The sequence below is a fragment of the Equus asinus genome, chromosome 21 (assembly GCF_041296235.1).
Source record: "Equus asinus isolate D_3611 breed Donkey chromosome 21, EquAss-T2T_v2, whole genome shotgun sequence".
NCBI lineage: Eukaryota > Metazoa > Chordata > Mammalia > Perissodactyla > Equidae > Equus > Equus asinus.
In genome coordinates, this window is record NC_091810.1 from 23,024,319 (window position 1) to 23,045,097 (window position 20,779).

The following is a 20,779-nucleotide window of genomic DNA, read 5'->3' on the forward strand; positions in this document are numbered from 1 at the left end:
TTCAATTTTGCTTTTGTTTAAAAAAGCAGTAGAAGCAATGACATAATTCTTGCACTTAAGGAATCTACTATCCCATTAGTGGGACAAGATGCACGAATGCCAAGCAATAGTAAATAACGGGAGGTGTACATTAAAAAGCATTATGTTGGGAGACGGTCAAGGGAAATACTGAAGGACTGTCAGAGGAGAAGACCAAGCAGGCCTCAGAGAGTCACAGAAATTTTCTATAACAGAAAACTTGAGCTGGAACTTTAAACATTGGTGGGACTTGGGCAGAGAGGGGAGCGTGGAAGTCGTCTGCATTAAAAGGAATTTGGAACAATGGCATCCCAAATTCATGGGAAAGAGGTAAAAGGTGACATCACACCAGGTACACCTCTTCAGTAGATCCTCTGCCTTCCGCCTTCCTTCATTATAACCATCCCGAACATTACAAGTAAGGTTAACCACAGTGATCCTTACTTTAACTAGCATGAATACAAATTAAACAACATGAGCAAGAACTTTGACAGAGATTTGTGTTTTTTCTACAGAGTGACTTGGACTCATTTTCTTCTTTGCAAAGTATAACCAAAGCTTGAAGCTTAGCTTTTAATTGGATGATTCCATTCTATACAGTTCTATATCAAATTTCATTCAAGACACAAAGGTCACTCTATCCATTCATCTAAAGTCACATTCTCAATCCTTAACTCAAAAGCCATGAATGATATCAGGACAATTACTAAAGAGCTACAAAGCTAGATGCTCCCTCAATGTTCATTTAATACATCTAATTTAAGTATATTGCAATTTTATCATCTTGTTTAGTATATCCAGAATTTGCCATTATCCCTTTCACTTTGGCTTGGAAAGATTCTTTTAACCAGTGACTATCACAAAAATTCCTTCGCTGATAACATTGCAGGGACATTCATATATCTACTTCCAGACTTTTTGATCTCCAAGCAAGCAAAATCTAGCACAACTTTAAGATTGAGGAAAATGACTGTACTATTCTTAAGGTTTTTTATGACTCCATAGGATCAATGAATAAGAGGCCCTGTTCACTTCTGGCTGAGGTTGATGGTCAAGGGCAAGAAAGAGTAAAAATTGAAAAAGCTAAGACCTAGTCCAAGATCATAACTAGTAGTAAACACACTGGTAGACCGTGCCAGACACTTTTTCCAAGTGAACACAAGGTTTCCCTTGCTTATGAGTTTAGAATCAGTTTACTTAAGGACAATTGTCCACCAAGAAAGTTTTCCAACAAAGAAACAGTAATGAATAGAGGGGATACAGAAGCAGGGATCTCTAACCAGCTTGCTTGGGCAGCTGACCTACACGTTTAAACTTCCGTTTCCCACAGGATCACGGGGATTTTTAACCCATTGAGGAAAATGGCCAACCAACACCTCCTTCCTCTTCACCGAAGGAATGCCATGGAGCACCTTCTGAACAATGCGATATTTTAAATTGCATGGTTCTTTTCTTTGCTATCCCTTACAAATTAAAACATTTAGCATATAAATGTCATCCCCTTGTCTTTTGGGAATCTAAAAAAATTCATTAAATAACTTCTAGAACAGAAGACAAAACATATGGAAAATTACTTAAACTGAAATACAATTGGGTTCTACAGACCTGTATCTATCTAGGTAACAAGCAGGCAGTCAACGAGAAAGAAAGCTTTTAAAAAGCAATCTATCCTACTTTAAATTCTATTAAAAAATGATTTCAAAATGGATCAAAGTCTATGAAACTCTTAGAGGAAAACATCAGCAGAAATCTTTGTGACCTTGGATTAGGTAATGATTTCTAAAGTAAGAGACCAAAAGCATAAGCAATCAAAGAAAAAACAGATAAACTGAACTTTGACAAAATTATAAACTTTTGTACTTCAAGAGACATCATCAAGAAAGTGAAAAGAATCTACAGAATGGAAGAAAATATTTGCAAATCATATATCTGATAAAGGGTCTGTATCTAGAATGAAGAACACTTAAAACTCAGTAATAAAAAGATAAATAATCCAATTTTTCTAAATGGGCAAAAAATATGGGGCAAACGATCTGAATAGATATATCTCCAAAGAAGATATATAAATGACCAACAAGTGCAGGAAAAGATCAATAGCATTAGCCATTAAAGATACACAAATCGAAACCACACGAGATAACATTCACACTTAGTAGGATGGCTCAAATGAAAAAAGACAGACAATTAAAAAGTGTTATGGAGAATGTAGAAAAGTTAGAACCCTCATATACTGCTAGTGGGAATGTAAAATGGTGTGTGCGTACGAAGAAACAGTCTGGCAGTTCCTTAAAACGTTGGACATAGAGTTACCATATGACCCAGTCATTTCACTCCTAGGTATAAACCCAAGAGAAATAAAAATGTAATCCACATAAAAATGTGTTCATGAATGTTTGCAGCAGCATTCTTCATAATAGCCAAAAAGGGAAAACAACCCAAATGGCCATCATCTAAGAAGTGGATAAATATGATGTGATATAACCATATAATGGAATATTACTCAGCCACAGAATGAAATGAAGTACTAATATATGCTACAACATGGATGAATCCTAAAATTACTAAGTGAAAGAAGCTAGTCACAAATGACCACATAATATGATTCCATTTATATGAAATGTTCAGAATAGGCAGATCAATAGAGACAGAAAGTAGATTAGGCTAAGGCTAGGGTGGAGCATGGGGAAATGAAGAGTGTCTGCTATTGGGTATGGTGTTCCTTCTTGGGTGATGAAACTCTTCTAAAATTAATTGTGATGAGATGATGGTTGCTCAACTCTGCTAGTCTACTAAAGACCATTGACTTGAGCACTTTAAGTAGGTACAGTATATGGTATGTGAATTACATCTCAGTAAGTCTGTTATTTTTAAAAAGGCAGTCTAAATCAAGGAAAACTTGGAGTATGCAAACCTGTGTACATACTTCAGATTTTCTAGGAGAACATCTCTAGCTTTCCCCAGATTCTCAAGAAATTTACAACCAGGCAAATTGTAAGAACCAGTGATCATTTTATTGAAAGGCAATGAAAGGCCTTCTTCTTGCATTATAAAGTTCTCTTCTATGTGGACACTGCCTTACGTATATCACCCTGAGAAGGATAGGAATAGTACCCAGCACAGAGAAGGTTCTCCTCTAATTGTGACAGCACCCAAGCTACCCTTATCAGTATCCTAGCCGAGCTCAGGCTGAGCAGCTAAACAGCAATGATAGATATGAATAATGAAACACAAAGTAATACTCAGAGGGGCCATGTGTGAAACCTACAAATGCCAGTGAGATCTGCACTAACCAATGCTGTGTTGAAGAGTCCGAATTACCCGAACAACCCTATCTGGCTTACATATTTAAGATTTGGGGCTCTGCAACGGGACTCGCTGACTTGTGATAGGTTGCTTAAACTCTCTGAGCCTCGGTTTCTTTATCTATAAGAAGGGGTGGATAATAAAATCTATTGCACAGGAGTTTTTGTGAAGAAGAAATTATATAACAAGTGAAATAGCACGTAGGCAGCACTCAATAAATTATTATTAATATCAATAATATTGTTGTTGATTTTGTTAAGAATAAGCTTTTGTCCCATTTATAGTCCAGTTATTTCCCCGTCAAAATGCATTCTTATGCAACAAAACTAAGAGTTAAATTTAATAAAGTAACCAAAGAAGAATGGTCTGACTTCTCAACACTTTTAATAAAATTTACTACGTACTCAGTGAATTTCAAATATTCCATGTTCTAGAATTTCTTTTCAATTGTTTATTCAATTGACCAGGAGATCTCTCAGGTTTGGGAAGGAGGAAGAAAGTAAAAGAAACAAGAAATATTGAGCTACTTGAGCTTGAGGTTTGGCTTGTTACCTAAATATAATACTTCTTATTCAACTACTAAGAATTTATCACCGATGAGCTATTAAAAAGTCAGAAGTCATTCCAATGGGCAGCGAGAGCATATCCTTCACCAAATCCTATACAAAAAATTCAAGAAAGGCAATGATAAGTTGGATTCTAAGAAACCCAGCCAGGTGACCTATACCAGTGCTGACTCACTTGGGATAAGCCATTTTAGAATCATACCTTGGGACAAGGCTATCACCTCCACGGAGAGTGGTGGGATCTAACTCAAAAATGGAGGAGATGTCATTGCCTTCGGGCACGGAGACTAGGGAGTACACCATCTTTTCTTGGGCATTTCGCAATCTGCTTCGAGAGGCATCCTGATCAGGGTCCACCTGAGGAGGAAAAGTCATAAAGTCAAGGATTCTCGTGCTAAAGCTTTCACTCACCACAATCACTGCACATTCCACAGGAACAGAGAAGAAACAGCAGTGAACGTCAGCAGTTGGCAGGAAAAGCACCACAGTTTCAGAGCAGTCATAAAAGAGGATAATCGGCCACCCATGCCAAGAATATTTACACTCTACCTCCTTGTGTTGCAATAAAAATGTTTAAACAATGTGAGGTTACAATAATAGACGTCCGTGGGAAGAGTACTATCGGTGATAAAGAACTCCGTATGACAACATCCATCTGTAGTAGTTGGGAGAGAGGAGAAGTACTTTGAGAAAATTTATCCTGTGGATTTGCTTATGGGTCATTGTGTTACTCTACAGTGAAACTGTCTAGCAATAACACAATACAGCTACATCCCGGGAGAAAAAAATAAAATAAAATAAACCTGAATCCAAGTGTTCGTAAGCAGTGATCCAAGTGCAGCCAAGACAAATATCTGAGAAGTCAGACTAGCCCTGAAAAAAATGTTCATCATTAATCAAGGAGGGCTGCCGACGACAATTCAGGGAATAAAGGGCCTCTCCTGCTACATCAGGGATTTGGCTGAGACTGAAGAAATCTCTACAGTGAAGACTAATGAACGATGACGAAGGCTTTCCTGAGAAACTGTAAAAACACATTTGAGGTTCCAAAGCCCATTTGCCTAGGAAGATTTAAGCACAGTGCTTAGACTAGCACCTGCTCGGATAGGCTCTGCAAGGTTTCTCTCAGCGCTGTGACTCTACAGGGGATTATTTTTAATGTTTAACATCCTTGTAAGTTGACAATATCCACCTGCATCTACTGGGAAAACCACATTTCCTTTGTCACTAACTTGCTTTGCTTAGGCTGAGGCACTGCTACCTTTCCAAGTAGGGAATGGAGAAAAGGAAATCAAATCGAACAGGCAAAGGAGAGAACGTGAGAGAATTTGACTCCATGGGGCCTGAGTTTTAGGACTGTAGGCAATAGTCTGCTTTATCAGTTCATCAGCAGCCCCAACTCTTACCTGTAAAAAAGAGAAAAAATCAAATGGTTCTTTTAATACCGCAAACCTCTGCCTCCTCCCTCTCACGCTCCTTCCTCTAATACCTTGAAGCTCTCCCTCAACAAATCCATGACTCGTTACTCTCTCTACACTAAAGGAAGAATCAACTGGAAAGCACCAAAACATCTCCACAAACTCAGTTTAGGAGAAAGAACTTTGAACAGAATTTGTCCTCTTCTAACTGCTATTACTCTCAAAGTCTCTCACACACCACTTTCCAAATAAACCCTGATTCAATTCTGGTTTAAGACACAGGGCTCAGCTACAGGCTGGCAGTGAAATTTCAGATCCGCCAGAACTCTACAGAACAATTAAAATTGCATTAAGTCCACTGTATCTGGAAATGTGCCTGAGAAACAGCGTCCTCACGTTCTTTCATTGTGCAGTCGGCGTTTGCCACCTAGTGGGAGGAAAGACACATGTGCAAAAGGCTGTCAGACAAGAGCCAGCCTGGGGTTGTCCTTTTTCTCCCTCTGGCATCAAGCCTGTGGCTTGAGGGTGCCACTGAATTTAGTAGGATGAGCACCCACGAAGTTGAATGAGGTCCCAGGCAGAAACACAGGCACTACATGCCAATCTCAGGGAAATACAAGATCTATGAGCAGAACAGAACGAGTGGCATCCTCTCCCAAACTTATACAACCCTAGTTTTCCACCTAAGTTTTCAAAGCCAAGAAGAGGGTGAAGGGGTCAGGACCCTCTCAATGCTAACACGGTCCCCTGAGTGGCAGGAGCTGCGCTGCTGGCCTTGTGGGTGCAGGGTGGGCCCCCCACACACCCTTCCTCCTCATGAGGACCATCACCACCCAAGCAGCATCCAGAGCAACCAGAGCAATGCAGTCTACATCTGCACCCAAGCCTGCTCATCTATCCTGCTACCCTGGCATGGAGAACCATGAAAAAGTCAAAAGACAACTGAACTCTGAGAGACCCTGAGATACGTGATGAGTCAGGACAACTCTCAACGGCTGTTTCCTCTTCTGTAAAAGGAAGACCGTAAAACCTTTCCTAACTCCTTTCGCACAGCTGCTGTGCAACCCAGATGAACTGGTGGACGTCGAGTCACTAAAATGCTAATGATCTTGTGCAACTTACAAAAATATCATTTATTAAGAGCTTACTATGGGCCAGGCACTTCACTTACACAACATCTTACTTTGTCCTTACAACAAGAATACCCGCCACTTCTCCAGAAAAGGAAATTGAAGCTCAGAAGGAAAGTATCTTGTTCCGAGTCACACAGCTCACAAGCAGTGGCTCTGCTATTTAAACCCAGGTCTGCCTCTCTGCGGCACTCCTGTCTTCCTTTTGCGCTACAAATGCCAGTCTTCCCTCACATATCTACAGCCCAGGAGAGCAGCTCCATTCCCCACAGAGCTCCAGGTTACTTGAACGTCCGCTCTCACTGAAAGAAGCCATGGCTCTCCTTCAAAGTAATCTCTGAGAGGAGACTTACTCTGTGTTAGCTCAGAAGGTAGCACTAAGACCAACAAATGCAAGTCACACAAAGGCAGTTCTTTCTCTCAAAATAAAGAAGGAGCAAGGATGAAAACTGTCCTTTGAAAAATATGGTTCCTGCCAATTCAAGTCTTCAAATAGTAACCACATGAACACTATGCAGCGATGACGTGCAAAGATTTCTTTGCACATTTGCAGAAAGTTGGACTAAGTCACTTGTTTCCAAGGCACATTAACTGTGGAAGGTAAGTTTCCAAAATGGGCTCCAGAAGTGAAGGCGAAAAGGATGAAAGGAAGGAATAGGACCCTTGGATGCTCCCTCAAGGAGCTGGAAAGAGGAGATGCACTCCCCAAGCAAGTCCATTAGTAGTTCCTACTTAATGGCGAGACACCCTCAGCTAGCACTCCTACTTAAGGGCAAGCACACCTTCTCCTGCATCTCTTCCGGAGCTAACATTCTCCCCGGACAAAACCAGAAGGTTCATCACTACTGCAGAATTCACAACACTTTTCAAAGACAATTACATTCTGTATTATTTCCACCCCAATTCCCTTCATTAATGTGCCTACTTTAAAGTCCAAAATTTTACTTAAAAAAAGAAATATCCTCAATACCACTCGCCATATCCACCACTGAGATGACCACATGGACACACAATCAAACAGCACAGTAAGTGTCTGGATTTTTGTTTTGTTTTGTTCTAATCCTAGACCAGAGTGAAGTATTCCATGAGAGAGCTGCGTTACTTATACCCATCATTTCCATGTAACACAACCACTGCCTCCTTCAATCCATAATCATAGACACCTAAACCCTCAAGTGCCTCCATATCAGCATTAATTGGCAATATGGCCTCCAAAGAAAGATCCAGTTGGCATTAAAATTCCAAACCACATTATAAAGGCTATATCTGACTTTGCAGAAAGCAAGGACAGATGGTTAGACAATTGAGTGCCTAATCAGATATCAGGTGCTCCGTGCCTCCTCATATGTTACCTCCATTGTCTAAATGACACTATCCACCTCATACACTCATTCCTCAAAAAATCTGAGTGCATCATAGGTTGAGGTCAAAGCAATAGGACATTCATTTGTAAAAGGCTGACTTCCATAGGGGCCATACTGTCTCCAACCTACGGGAATTCCAAGAGATACTGTGAACTTCTGCAACTTAGAAGTGGACACCCCTTGACTAAGCACACAGAAAGAGCATCATGACTGACAGTTCCTTGGACCAATCAGGACACAAGGAGACATCACTACCCTCAAGGGAGGCATAGAACAAGACACTCTTTTTAGGCATCCTAGGGTTTCCCCTTTCCCAGCACTCAATGACCACAGTAGCAGTTTCTTAAATGGGGTTCCAGATCATTTGGCCTCACCCTACCAGATGAAGACAAGAAGGCTCTTGCCCATACTTACTGAGGGCTGAAACTCCAGGCATTCTTCCTCAAAGTCAGGGTCTACCTGATGAAAAAGAATCATTAGGAAATTAAAACATCCATTGCTTCTCAAGGACTCGGCCCCACTTGCAGAAGACTTCAAGGCCTGCGAACATCTTTGAACAGCTAAGAACTTGACCCTTCCCTCTGTTCACGAAACCAGCATGCCACAACAACAACACATGTCACACGAGTACAATACACACGAAACAATCTACCAATCACCGATAGACAGCTCTCAAGTGTAGACAAAGGAACATAATGAATTCACTAGCAAAGCAACAGGTAAAAGCCTGAGATAAATAAAAGAACAGTGTCCAGTCATTGATAATCCTCCTTATTTTTAGTTAGAAATAAAAAATGTGTGGCCTCCAGCAAGAGATACATTTGCCTCAGAACATAACAGATAATGCAACCACCACTGATCTTTGGCAAACCATGTAATCAACATTTCTTACAGCTGGTTAGCTGGGTCCCTAATTCCCCCCGGTTCCATTTTAAATTTCAACTTAGTCTTGATCTTTGATTCTTAAATATTTCAAAATCATCAGTTCATACAAGTGCCAGGCATCCCAGGGGGTTCAGTACATTTAGATTCAGCCTTCCTCAGGGTCAGCTGCAGAAGCAGTACTGATACCCACGCATCACCTTGAAAATCTCTGAGCAGTCTCATCAGTGGTATCAGGCAAGAAGAGGTGTCTTTTGATGTACGACTAGAACCTGATATGAATATGTATCGTACATCTTCCAGGATACGAGGGTAAAACTCAACATCTGTCACACAGCAGGATGGCTCCTTAATTTAATACAAAAATTAACAAGTAAATTCCTCTATCCTTCAGCGTTGCATCTTGCCTTTCCTCAAAAGCTTTACAGACATTTAAGGTAAAGTTAATTTCTTTGATTTTTGACATTCCTATAAATAAAAGACAAGACACTGTCTATTCCACTAATGCTCTGGGAACCAGAATGCTCTATAAAGTCTAATTGTTTATGAATCTTAATGCTTCTGGTTTTACACACCAGAAAGGACCTTCAGGCAGAAAGGCCAAGTCTCGGTCAATCATGTTAAGAGCAGGGTTGGTAGGTAAGATGTGGGGAGAGCAGTATGTGAGAAGAAAACAGAAAGATAATCCTAAAACCCAGATTAGCATTTCTTTCTTTTCTTTTTTTTGAGATCTACTTTCTTGGTAACTTTCAAATATACAATACAGTATTAGTAACTATAGTCACCATGCTGTACATTAGATCCCCATGACAGCATTATTTTCTAACTTACTTTCTCCCCACATCTTGATCAAAATCCCTGTGAAGTACTAAAATGTGTTAGTCATTTTTATCTTTTCTTGTCTATAAGCAGGGAAATGAGGCAGAAGGAAACAGAAAAGCAGAAGAAAAAGCAAGGGGACTGAGCATTACCCTAAGCCTCTAACCACTCAATGGCTACAGGTAAGTGAGGAAAGGGGAGTGCATCAGCCTTAAAAGAGAAAAATACGGGGCTGCTACTTACCTCTGCTGCTAAGTAATGCCCTGTAGCAAGATGCTTGAAACGGAAGAGGCTGTTCCAGTATCCCGCTCCACCCCGACACGGGTCATGTTGGACCACCTGCAAGAGGAGGAATGATCAACAGGAGTAGAAGAATTGTCAACCCATACTAGGACAACACTGAATCTGAGATATTGCACAGAAGTCACAGTTCAAGAGTGATATTTCTTAGCTGAAAAAAATCATTATCTGCCAACAAACTCATTGCAAGTGTCATACATAATGTCAGAACTCAAACATACGGAAGTGTTAAGTAAGGTTTCTCCAAAGAAGAATTAGACTCTCAGTTAACATGAAATGGTTGTAGTAGAAAGTTCAATGGTTTTCAGATTATTTGCCTTAATCATAATGAAGTAGAAGTTAAGATTCTGAAATTCATCCACAAAAGGCACAACAAATAAAAAGGAATTTCATGGAAAACTGTAAAAGCATTCTATACATGTAATCATGTGCTGAAATACCTACACAGGACTGTGCTCTGAAACTTGAAACTCACAGAACCTAGACCAATTTACCATAAAACTAACTGTAAATTCATCTTTTGGTCATGATGGAATAATTGGCACTGGTAGATGGTGCCATAAACAACTAGACACTGCACAAAATATATGAACTTGCCATGCAGAAAACTGGATAAAATATATGAAACTGTGTTCAGTTATTGGACAACAGGCGGTACACAAATATGATCTCTGAGAGAAACAAACAAGGCAATCTCTCTGATTATTCTAGCTTTCTGCCTGAGGGTTCTCTCTGGATGCTAGTATTAGGAAGGATAATCCAAGCAGGGGACACTGATCTCACTGAGTTGAAGAGATAGATCAGAATTTAGGGAGACTGAGGTGGCTGGAATTTGTAGGGGCAGAACACAGGGCCACCCAGAGCAAAAGCTCCAGAAAGCTATATAAGGGGCCTCCTCGAGTCTTTGGCTGAATACCAAGCTGCATATGTATAAGGCGAGACCCCACAGGTGAGCTGTCAGCTCAACGTTCCAAGAACTTACTCAGGGCTAGGAGGTATTCTGATTCTGACAAGCCAGAGGAGAGATGCCATGGAACACCTGGGGCATTCAGTAGAGAAGTCAAAAGGGTCACACCTTAGTAGTAGGGCTAATCTAGCCCTGAAAAAAAGCTACAATACACTTGACCTAATGAAGCTTTAAAACAAGTCTCCAAAGGATCAAACTGATCCACAAGTAACTTTACTGTCTGACAAAACAAAATCCAGTACTCTTAAAGGAAGGCAACAGAATTCAGACACTCAACAAAGTAGCACCACAATGTTTAGCATATAATCATAAAGCACCGGACAGGCAAGAATAAGGAAAATGTGACCCATAAACTCAGTGACCTATCAGACAATATCAAATGATCCAGCATATCTGTGCATTGGTGGGGGCAGGAAATATATTAGAAAAATAGTGACCCGAAATTTTCCCTTTTTGATACATACCCACAGATTCAAGAAACTCAATGAACTCAAAGTAGGATAAATACACACACACCAAGACACATCATAATTAGATTGATGCAAACCACAAATAAAAAGAAAATCTTAAAAGCAGCCAGGGGAAAAAGAAAAGACACTATATACAGGGAAGAAAGCTAGGAAACCACTTAATTCACATCAGAAACAATGCACACAAGACAATAACGGATGAACATCTTTAAAGTACAGAAAGAAAAAAACTGTCTACCTAGAATTCTATATCCAACAAAAATATCCTTCATAAATGGCCACATGGAGAAATTGGAACCTTAACATACCACAGGTGGGAAGATAAACTAGTGCAATCTGTCAGTTCCTTGAAAGGTTAAACATAAAGTTACCATATCACCCACAATTCCAGTTCCAAGAGAACTGAAAACATATGTCCCTCACAAAAACTTGTACATGGATGTTCATAGCATCACTATTCAGAAGTGCCAAAAAGTGGAAACAATCCAAATGCCATTGAATGATAAATAAAATATGGTATATCCATACAATGGAATATTATTTGGCAATAAAAAGAAATAAAGTACTGACACGTGGCAATATGGATGAACTTTGAGAAATATCATGCTAGGTGAAAGAAGTCAGATACAAAGGATCACATACTATAGGACACCATTTATAGGAAATGTCCAGCACAGGCAAATCTATAGAGATGGAAAGTAGATCAGTGGTTGCCAGGGTTGGTTTGAGGCAAGGTTTGAAAAGAAATGAGATGTGATTGCTATGAATTCAGGACTTCTTTTGGAGTGGTGAAAATGTTCTAAAATTGGTTGTGGTAATGGTTATACAGCCCTATGGACCTACTAACAACTACTGAATTGTATACTTTTAATTTGTGAATTGTATCTCAATAAAGCTATTATTTTTTTAAAAAGGAAAACGGAGATTTTTCAAATGAAAGTAAAATAAAGATCTTCTCATTTTCAAATTAGAGCTAAGAAAATTGGTCACTGGCAGACCTGTACTACAAGAAAAGATTAAGATCTTTAGGCTGAAGAAAAATGATACCAGATGAAAACTTGGATCTATACAAAGGATCTGGAAACGATAACTATGTGGGTAAAAGACTCCTGTTCTCTCATTTTTACATTTTAAAAATATAAGTGACTGCTCAAACAAAGCAAAATAAATAAAAATGCACTATGAAGATTATAACATCTGTAGAAGTAAAGTGCATGATAACAACACAAAGGACAAGAGGGGGAAATAGAAGTATACTATTGTAAGGTTCTTACGTCATGTGTTAAGATACAGCATTATGTAAAATGGATTGGCAATAAGCTAAAGATAGATAATGTAAATCCTAGATCGCTACTACAGATATAAAATACGTAGTGTTGTCTTCCTCCCTTTATTTTGAAGGGACACTTAAAGTTTCCAAAATCTTCAAGAAATAAATAAAAAAGGAAGACACTCGATGTTTTCCTAGAATATTCATGAAAAAAATTGGCAGGAAACGATCTTTTAAGGAGCAAGAATTAGACAGTTGTTTCTTCTCAGAAGAAAAAAAAAATAGAAGATGCTCTGAAGTGGACTTCTGAGTTAAGTACTTAAAGAAGTCCATACTTCGAAAAACTCCACAAAAAGTTGTCATCTTTAATTCATTCCAATCAATTTTTGAGTGAAGGCCTGGTACCTGCTATTAAGGTACTAAAGTCAATCACAGTGACTTCTGTACAATTCTGACATTTATAACACTTTTTTGGTTTACGACAGCATGTTAAAGCAAGGTGCAAAATTGTTTGTAAAATGACATCAACTAAACAAAAATTCTACGCATAAATTAGATAGCTCAATGGAAGCAGTCACATTAAATTAATGAAATGACAGTTCACTTCTTCTCTTGTTTTCTCTATTTTCAATTTTTCTCTAGTTTGCGTCATTTATTACTTCAACACTGAGAAAAAAGAAAATCTTTGGGTTTTTTTTTTTGGCACCAGTATTAAAATCACACATGAAAAGTGACTCTCAAAGAATGTTTCAAATGTATAAAACTCTGTGGTGGGTACAATGGGGGCATCAATGACAAAGTTCTAGTTCTCAAGGGGTTCATAATCTAGTAGGATTGACAGTGTCCCAAGTAGATAGTAAATCAAAAGCAAATGCTATGTGTGTGGAGAGAAGGAGGAAAAGAAGAAAATAGGCAGAGGGTAGAAATTAAGAACTTTATGTAGAATCCTTGAATCATGAAAACTGTAGAAATTTTTCTATGCAATAGCCACGAAAAACCTGATTATTACACTCTCCATGTTAAAGGAGAGCTAAGGCAATTTTTAAAATGGGCAAAACATTGCAACAGACACTTCACCAGAGAAGACACACTAATGGCAAATAAGCACATAAAAATGCTCAACATCATTAGCCATAAGGGAGATGCAGATCAAAACCATCACAAAATTTCACTACACATCTATTAAAATGGCTAACATAAAAAAGACTGACCACACCAAGTGTTAGTGAGGATGTGGAAGAGCGGGAACTCTCATACTCTGCTGGTAGGAACGTTAACATAGTACAATCATGTTGGAAAACAGTGTGGCAGCTTCTTTTAAATGTAAACATACACCTGCCATATGATGCAGCTATTCCATTCCTAGGAATTTAGCTAAGAGACATGAAAGCTTATGTCAATACAGAGACTTGTACACATATGTCCATAGAAACTTCATTTGTAATAGCCCAAGTTGGGAACAACTGAAATCTCCATCACAGTGAACAGACAAACAAACTGTGGTGCAGCCATCCGGTGGAATACTACTCAGCAATAGAAAGGAATGAACTATGTGATACATGCAACAATGTGAATGAATCTCAAAATAATTATGCTGAATGAAAAAAAAAACCAGACCAAAAGGGGCTGGCCCGGTGGCGCAGCGGTTAAGTTCACATGTTCTGCTTCGGCGGCCTGGGGTTCACTGGTTTGGATCCTAGGTGCGGACCTAGGAATGTGACTTATTCCTATAAACCCACGAGTCCTATCTCCCCGCCTCCCCTGTCCCACCCCTTACCTCCACCTCCCACAGGGCTTTTGAACTGGTGGCAGATGTGGCCGACTGCCGGCCAGTAGTTCTCAGGAAGACGTGCTGCTTCTTCCTGTGCTCGTCACAGGTGAGAAACTTCTCCTGCTCAGCATGGAACAGCCTCACCACGTCACCCTAAAAATCAACACACAGAAGAATTAAGGAAAATAAATTTAAAAAGAGAACTAAACTGCTGCCCCAAGAAGAGCCTAGCGCTGCCCAGCCCATAAAGTATCAAACTCACCCCCTTTAATATGTCATCTTTGTTATCACTCCATTTCATGAAAAGGACTATTTTCCAGCTTGTATTGCAGTTGACGGAATTGACCTGGAAAAGAAATTAGAGTTATTTTTTCACATATCCTTCACAATAACTATGTCTTTCAGCCCCAAAATTCGTCACCACTGCCCAAGGAGCAAGGCTGTGCTTCAGCCCCCAAACCCTACAGATTGACACCACTAAGATAACAGGACTTGCAAATTCATTGGCCTATCAGAAGTGTTTGATAATAAATGGTTCATTTGAACGAATCACTAGGTATGCTCCAACTATGGCTACAGGAACCAAGCTTCCTGCCCTTCTGGAATGGTATCTTCCTTCTTCTCCAAGTCTCTTCTTCTGTAGCCAGAAAGTAAAGACCCAATGAAAACAAATACTTATAAAATGAGATGAGTTACAAAGGCAAAAAGGAGTCCACTGTAAACGATCTAAAATACTAATGATAATCACTAACAGGAACAGCCATTGTACACTAAATATATGCCAGGCACTGGGCTAAGTACTAATGTCCACTATTTCATTTAATCCTCAGCAACATCCTTAAAAATAGGTATGACCATCACCCCCCTTTCAGAAACAGGAAAACTGATGCACAGGGAGACTGAGCAACTAACCTTCAGTCCCAGAGCTGGAGAGAGGCAAACTTCGGATTGGAATCCACACCTGTCTGACTCTAGAGTCTGTGACCTCAACTACATGTCACAATCAAGTTTCTGGCTTTGTGTCCTACAATTGCCAATTTAGAGGCTCAGTAGCTGTATTGCCAAAAGCAAGATAGCACTCTTGCAGGGCTACTGATCAACTATAATGTACCCCTCTTAGGAATGAACAGAAGGCACTCTCTTTAGGGAGATAAATTAGAAAAAGGCGCCTTCTGGCCAGAAAAATTTAGTAATAGGGGCCCTTCTTTGGCTTAACAAATCAGAAAACAATCCCCCAGCGACATAAGGCTTAGCAAACAGCCCTGGGCTGACTACTGGCCCCTACCCATCATTCACTGCACAGACTTCCACAACCTCTCGACTCTGGGCCTCAGTTGCCCCACCTGCAGAACGGACACACTACCCCAAGTCACTACTAAAGTCACTTTCAGCAGGCACATGCTCTGACCCCCAGAAGGCCTGCTCCTGCAGCATATGCCCACTCACGAACTGTAACTTGGGTTCCCTTACCTCATTGCAGCCTGGGTTGTCCACCAGCTGATGGCTGCTGGCATGCAGCGGCTGGCCAGCATTGACAGGATTCAGAACAACCTTGTCACCTATGACCACCTGGAAAAGAAAGGAGCAACAGAGCCTTTCACAAAACTGGTCAGGACTGCAGACTGATCACTGGGTAGTTCTCGGAGGAGCCACAGGAGCCTGTATACAGGAGCCAATACTCAGTTTCTGGCAAGTAGGAGGATGCAGGACACCTGCACATCTTTAAAAGCCTGACCCTGAGCAAGAGGGAAGATGTTTACAAGGCTAAGAGTGAATTTTGGTCCATGATTATCAGTCATTATACAAAGATATCTTCAAAGTCAATCCAGAACAGGAAGAAAAAAATCTTATCTCTGTTAGGTTCAGTTAAGGCATTTATATAAATAAGCTCTAAATAAATTTTAAGAGTAGAAGAAGAATATTGTCTGAAGTATCTTTATCTTATTCATTATCTTTGAAAGAGTAAAGGCATAATTTTATATATCTAAAGTAATGACTTTCATGCTTTTTTTACTACAAGCCACATTAATATGTTTTCTATTATGACTCAGTCACACATACAGTCTCACATGCTTATGTGCATATATCTGTGTATATGTATGTGTGTGTATATATGTATATGTGAGTATATATAGATATCTATATTTATCTAAAACAAAAGTTAACCCCCAAAACAATACTTATCCTCATTATGTTTAAGATAGCCTAACACTTCCTATTTTAGTCCACTTTCCAAAACAATAGTCACAAGCCACTAAATTGATCTCAGGGCCCATGAACGGATCAACACCAGTCATTTGAAAAACACTATTCTACAAGGATAATTATTCAAGTTCATCTTACCTTCTCAACTAAGGCATAGCTAAACAGATAAGTTTAAAGGAGAGGAAAGCTAAGGACTTCTTGAAAATGAAATTCAAAACAAAACAGCCTGTCATTTTTTATGGGGGATGGAAGGAAGAGGAGTGAAAATGATGGTTTCCTAACATGTAAAACCCATCTATTTTCAGTTTGACACATTTGGGGAACATATACAATTAAATTTGCTCTAACTCCAAATGAATATAAGTTAAATGCCTCAAAAAATCAGGACTTTTGCTAAAAGCTAAGCTTTACTGGACTTGTTCTTCTATACTCAGTTGAGGACCAATATTTACCGTACATCAACTGGGATGGAATGGTCTGAAACTGGATGCTTCAGGAATATTATATATACTATGATAAAGACACAAACATATACTGTAATAAAGACACAAAAACTCATATATATTTAAATTGCCCAAAACTTGTAAACTTAAATGGCAATACTGAAAATGGAAAAGTTCATTGAGCATTCTGACAAGATTTCACTCTGTTTAAAGGCATATATTTCTTTTGGGTAAAAAACAACTATGTCAGAAACTTAACAAGGTCAGAAATATAGCTGATAGTATTTAAACATATTCATTGTTAAGTATACCACTTACTAATGTAGCTAACAAGTTCAGAACTGTTCTAAGTCAGGCTTTATACATCTTAATGACTCCTCAGGAGAGGGGTCAACTCAGGACCAACTGCAGTCGCTGAAATGGGATGGGGAGCCTGCAGGCTTACTGACAAAGGAACAAGGGAGGATAATCCTCAAATCCACTCTCCTTTCCTGCTATACCTACTTCCTTTCCATCCTCCTTTACTAACTTTATTTCCAAAATAGAGTGGCATTTCTATTCCACTAATGATCTAGAAGGAGAGGGACACTCCCCAGGACAATGACATACGATAGCTGTTTTCGTGGTAAAGTTACAGAGGTCATGGGCTCTTCATACAATTTTTTCAGAAGCCCAGTAGGAAAAACACCGTTACTGTATTTAGGTCACACCTCTCCAAATTTCCCTGTTTCCCAAACACTGGTTTCCATAGTGATTCCCTTCTTTTCTTCATACAGGATAATCCTCAGGTTTCAACTTTAAAGTTCTCTGAGTTGACTTTAATATAGAGTTATGGTTGGAAGCATGGCACAGAACACTCCCCAGGCTGGGAATTTGCACTTACACTGTCTCCGATGGATCGCAGCTTGTAGAATGGCTGAATATAAAACCAGGACCCTTCATTTCCAGCCTCGTCCAATGTCACTCTCATGGCATTCTTCTCCAGCAGAGCTGGAAGCCTCTTATTTACAGTTAGGTATTTATTACTTTTCAAATGCAGGAGCTGAAAACCCACCAAGAGAATAAGGTGACTGTCAGCAAGCCTCTGAATCTCTACCATGTCTCTCTGTCATATAAAATATGTATCAAACATTCCTCCCACCACTGAGCTGCCTGTGAAGTTAGAGAATCACAAATGTGCCTAAGGCAGGGGATAATTAGAAAATGAGCAAGAGCAAAGGGAGCAGAAGTAGAGAGAAGAAGAAGTATTTTTTCCCCCAGCATTGCCTTGCACAAGAGAGCTGTTGCTGAGGTCAAGTGCACCACCAGCTAGGCACAGCACTCTGCCGTCTGTTAGTGAGAAGGGGCCTAACCCAGTGTGAAGGAGCTGAGGAAGTGCAGTCTAAATACAGCCTCACACACAGGTGCAGCCAAGGAAGGGCACTTCTGAGCCTAAGAAACAGTCCACTTTAATAGGTGACCCCATTAGGGGATTGTCATTTCATTTGGAAGAATGTGGCTGCTACAGCATTTTATTCTTAATTCTTGAGTAATGGTTACATGAAGGGGATGGAAAGACCAAAGATCTAGATGGGAAACAACTTGTCTCATAGTAGGTCTAGACCAGGAAGCATTGACCAAGCCTTCCCAATTCAACAAGCTGTAACAGAAGATGGAAGGGAATATGAAAGTCTGCCCAACCCCAGCAGAAATGGTAAGACCAGCATAGGATTCCATTGCTAACTGCCAATATCCCCTTTTTCATATGTTAACAGATACAGTTTCTAAAACAGTCCTAGGAGGTCTATAAAGGTCTATAAATCTTCTATCAGAGTTGTTGGGGGTAGAGGAGTAACTTGTCTGATGTACGAGCCCCTGACATCCCCTGGCCATGATAAATAAGGAGAAAGCAATGCCCTCCCAAGCTCTCATTGTTACCCTGGTGAGTGGCCCGTGGCCCTCCATGCACCTGTCCAGGTGCTAGACTCAGTTAGTTTATAAGCCGACATTACCTAGATGTGAAGCCCAAGATCCACACTTGGGAGAAGTAATAATAAGCAATATTAGCTACAAAGCAGATACCATTTTTATTCTCATTTTGCTAGTAAGCAAACTGGGGCATGGCAAGATCTCTTGCCCAAAATATGACAGTCTGTAAGTTGCAAAATCTGAATTGGAATGCACTTAAGAGTTTATGTTCTTAGCCCCTGTGCCCCTCTTTCATCTTTTGTTCAAGCCATCCTCCAATCTAAGCAAACCAGGGAGTCTTGTACTGTGAGTTTCAAGGCGCTGGCCTGGCCTGGTAATAAAGCTGATACTGAACTTTGAGCCCACCTGGCCCCCTGTGTCCATTCTCAATTAGATAGAACCTGAAAGGGAGGAGGAATGAGACTGGCAGGACCTAATGTTCAAACAGATTTTGAAAGTTTCTTTTACTATTTCAAAGAGCCTAATAGTAATAACCCATTTAAACATAAAAGGTTGTTTTTACCAATTTGCAATTCTAGTTTTCCATGTTTCTGATTAGCACTGCTGTATTCCTAATAGAAATAAAACTGGTAAGGAATTCCTTTGTAATCAGTAAGGTTTACATAAGCAAAATCCTTCGAAAAAGGAAATAATGAAGCAAGACAAGCAAATGGGTCAGGTCCTCAAAAGTTGGCAACTACTACCCTCTGTGCCTGGGCCAAAATGATCTAGTAACTGGACAAATCAAGAGAAGCCACGTTTGGCACCGGACTTCCTCACACACTACTTTCTTCAAGGATAGACCCAGATGGATTTTCTCAGCAAAACCTGCAGTCACTCTTTCTTAGATTGTGTTTTATCCCCATGCCAAATTACAGGCACAAGAGACAAATAAGCCTCACAACATGTGAGATATGACATGAGACCTATCATCAAACATTCTATCTGAAGGTAGAGAATTGCTCTTATTACCTCTGGTGGCCAGCTCTTGAATTAATAAATAAAAGTTACAGGGAAGCCAATTTTCACCAAATAGAAAGAACTTCCAAGCAATGCAAGTTAAACAAAAATGCAACAGCCAGGCTTCTCTCAGGTAGGAAGCCCAAAATATTTGGACATATCTTAAATTATCAGCTACAGGGGGAGAGAAGTGGATTCTCGCACTTAGAGAGGACCAACTAAAAAGCCCAACAGTCCAACACATATAACAAGAAACACTAGACTCTTTGCAACAAACTGGTTGTCTCCAGGGAGTCCTACTGGAAAGGTACCCAAACTCGGTTTCGTGTGTGTGTTTCTTCAGTTTTGTTCTTTGTAATGCTACAGCTCCAGAAGAGAACAGCGGTTTGACCTACCTGGATCACGTTGCCATACTGGATTATGGTCCCCAGCAATTTCCTGTTTTCTGTTTCATTCTGCTTCTTTTCCAAGTCTGCAGCATGCTGCACATGAAGAAGAAAGACTGGTCACAAAGAGGAAACAATGGGTTATGTTTCTCTGCAGCAATGGAAAACCAATGTTGCAAGTTCAGACAAGAACCACAGAAATCAGCAAATATCTAAGCATATCCTGAGGCTAAGGGAAATGAGCAACAAGGTCAAGAATCCAACCCACTATGCCTTTGCTTTCTTGGCCTTTTTGGCTTTTTATTTTTATTTATTTATTTTTTTAAGGTTGGCACCTGAGTTAACATCTGTTGCCAATCTTTTCTTCTTCTTCTTCTCCCCAAAGCCTCCCAGTACATAGCTGTATATTCTATTGTTGTAGGTCCTTCTGGTTGTGCTCTGTGGGGCACCACCTCAGCATGGCTTGATGAGCGGTGCTATGTCCGCACCCAGGATCCGAATTGGCGTAAACCCTGGGCTGCTGCTGAAGCAGAGGGCACGAACTTAACCACTTGGCCACA

The 20,779-nt window shown here is 40.0% G+C and overlaps 1 protein-coding gene across 6 annotated transcripts in view; it reads right to left on the bottom strand.

Annotated features, from left to right (window-relative positions):
- ITPR1 (inositol 1,4,5-trisphosphate receptor type 1) overlaps positions 1-20,779 on the bottom strand; it is a 318,989-nt gene that overhangs the window by 173,771 nt on the left and 124,439 nt on the right. For 3 of the 6 annotated variants that reach the window (XM_014868346.3, XM_014868349.3, XM_014868347.3), the window contains exons 6-13: positions 20,229-20,315; positions 17,810-17,968; positions 15,749-15,847; positions 14,541-14,624; positions 14,285-14,431; positions 9,744-9,839; positions 8,214-8,258; positions 4,090-4,244 (exon numbers count right to left, since the gene is read on the bottom strand). In XM_014868346.3, coding sequence (XP_014723832.2) covers positions 4,090-4,244; positions 8,214-8,258; positions 9,744-9,839; positions 14,285-14,431; positions 14,541-14,624; positions 15,749-15,847; positions 17,810-17,968; positions 20,229-20,315 — 872 coding nt within the window. The remainder of the gene's footprint in view (positions 1-4,089; positions 4,245-8,213; positions 8,259-9,743; positions 9,840-14,284; positions 14,432-14,540; positions 14,625-15,748; positions 15,848-17,809; positions 17,969-20,228; positions 20,316-20,779) is intronic. The other 3 variants (XM_014868351.3, XM_014868350.3, XM_014868348.3) reach the window with 1 other exon arrangement.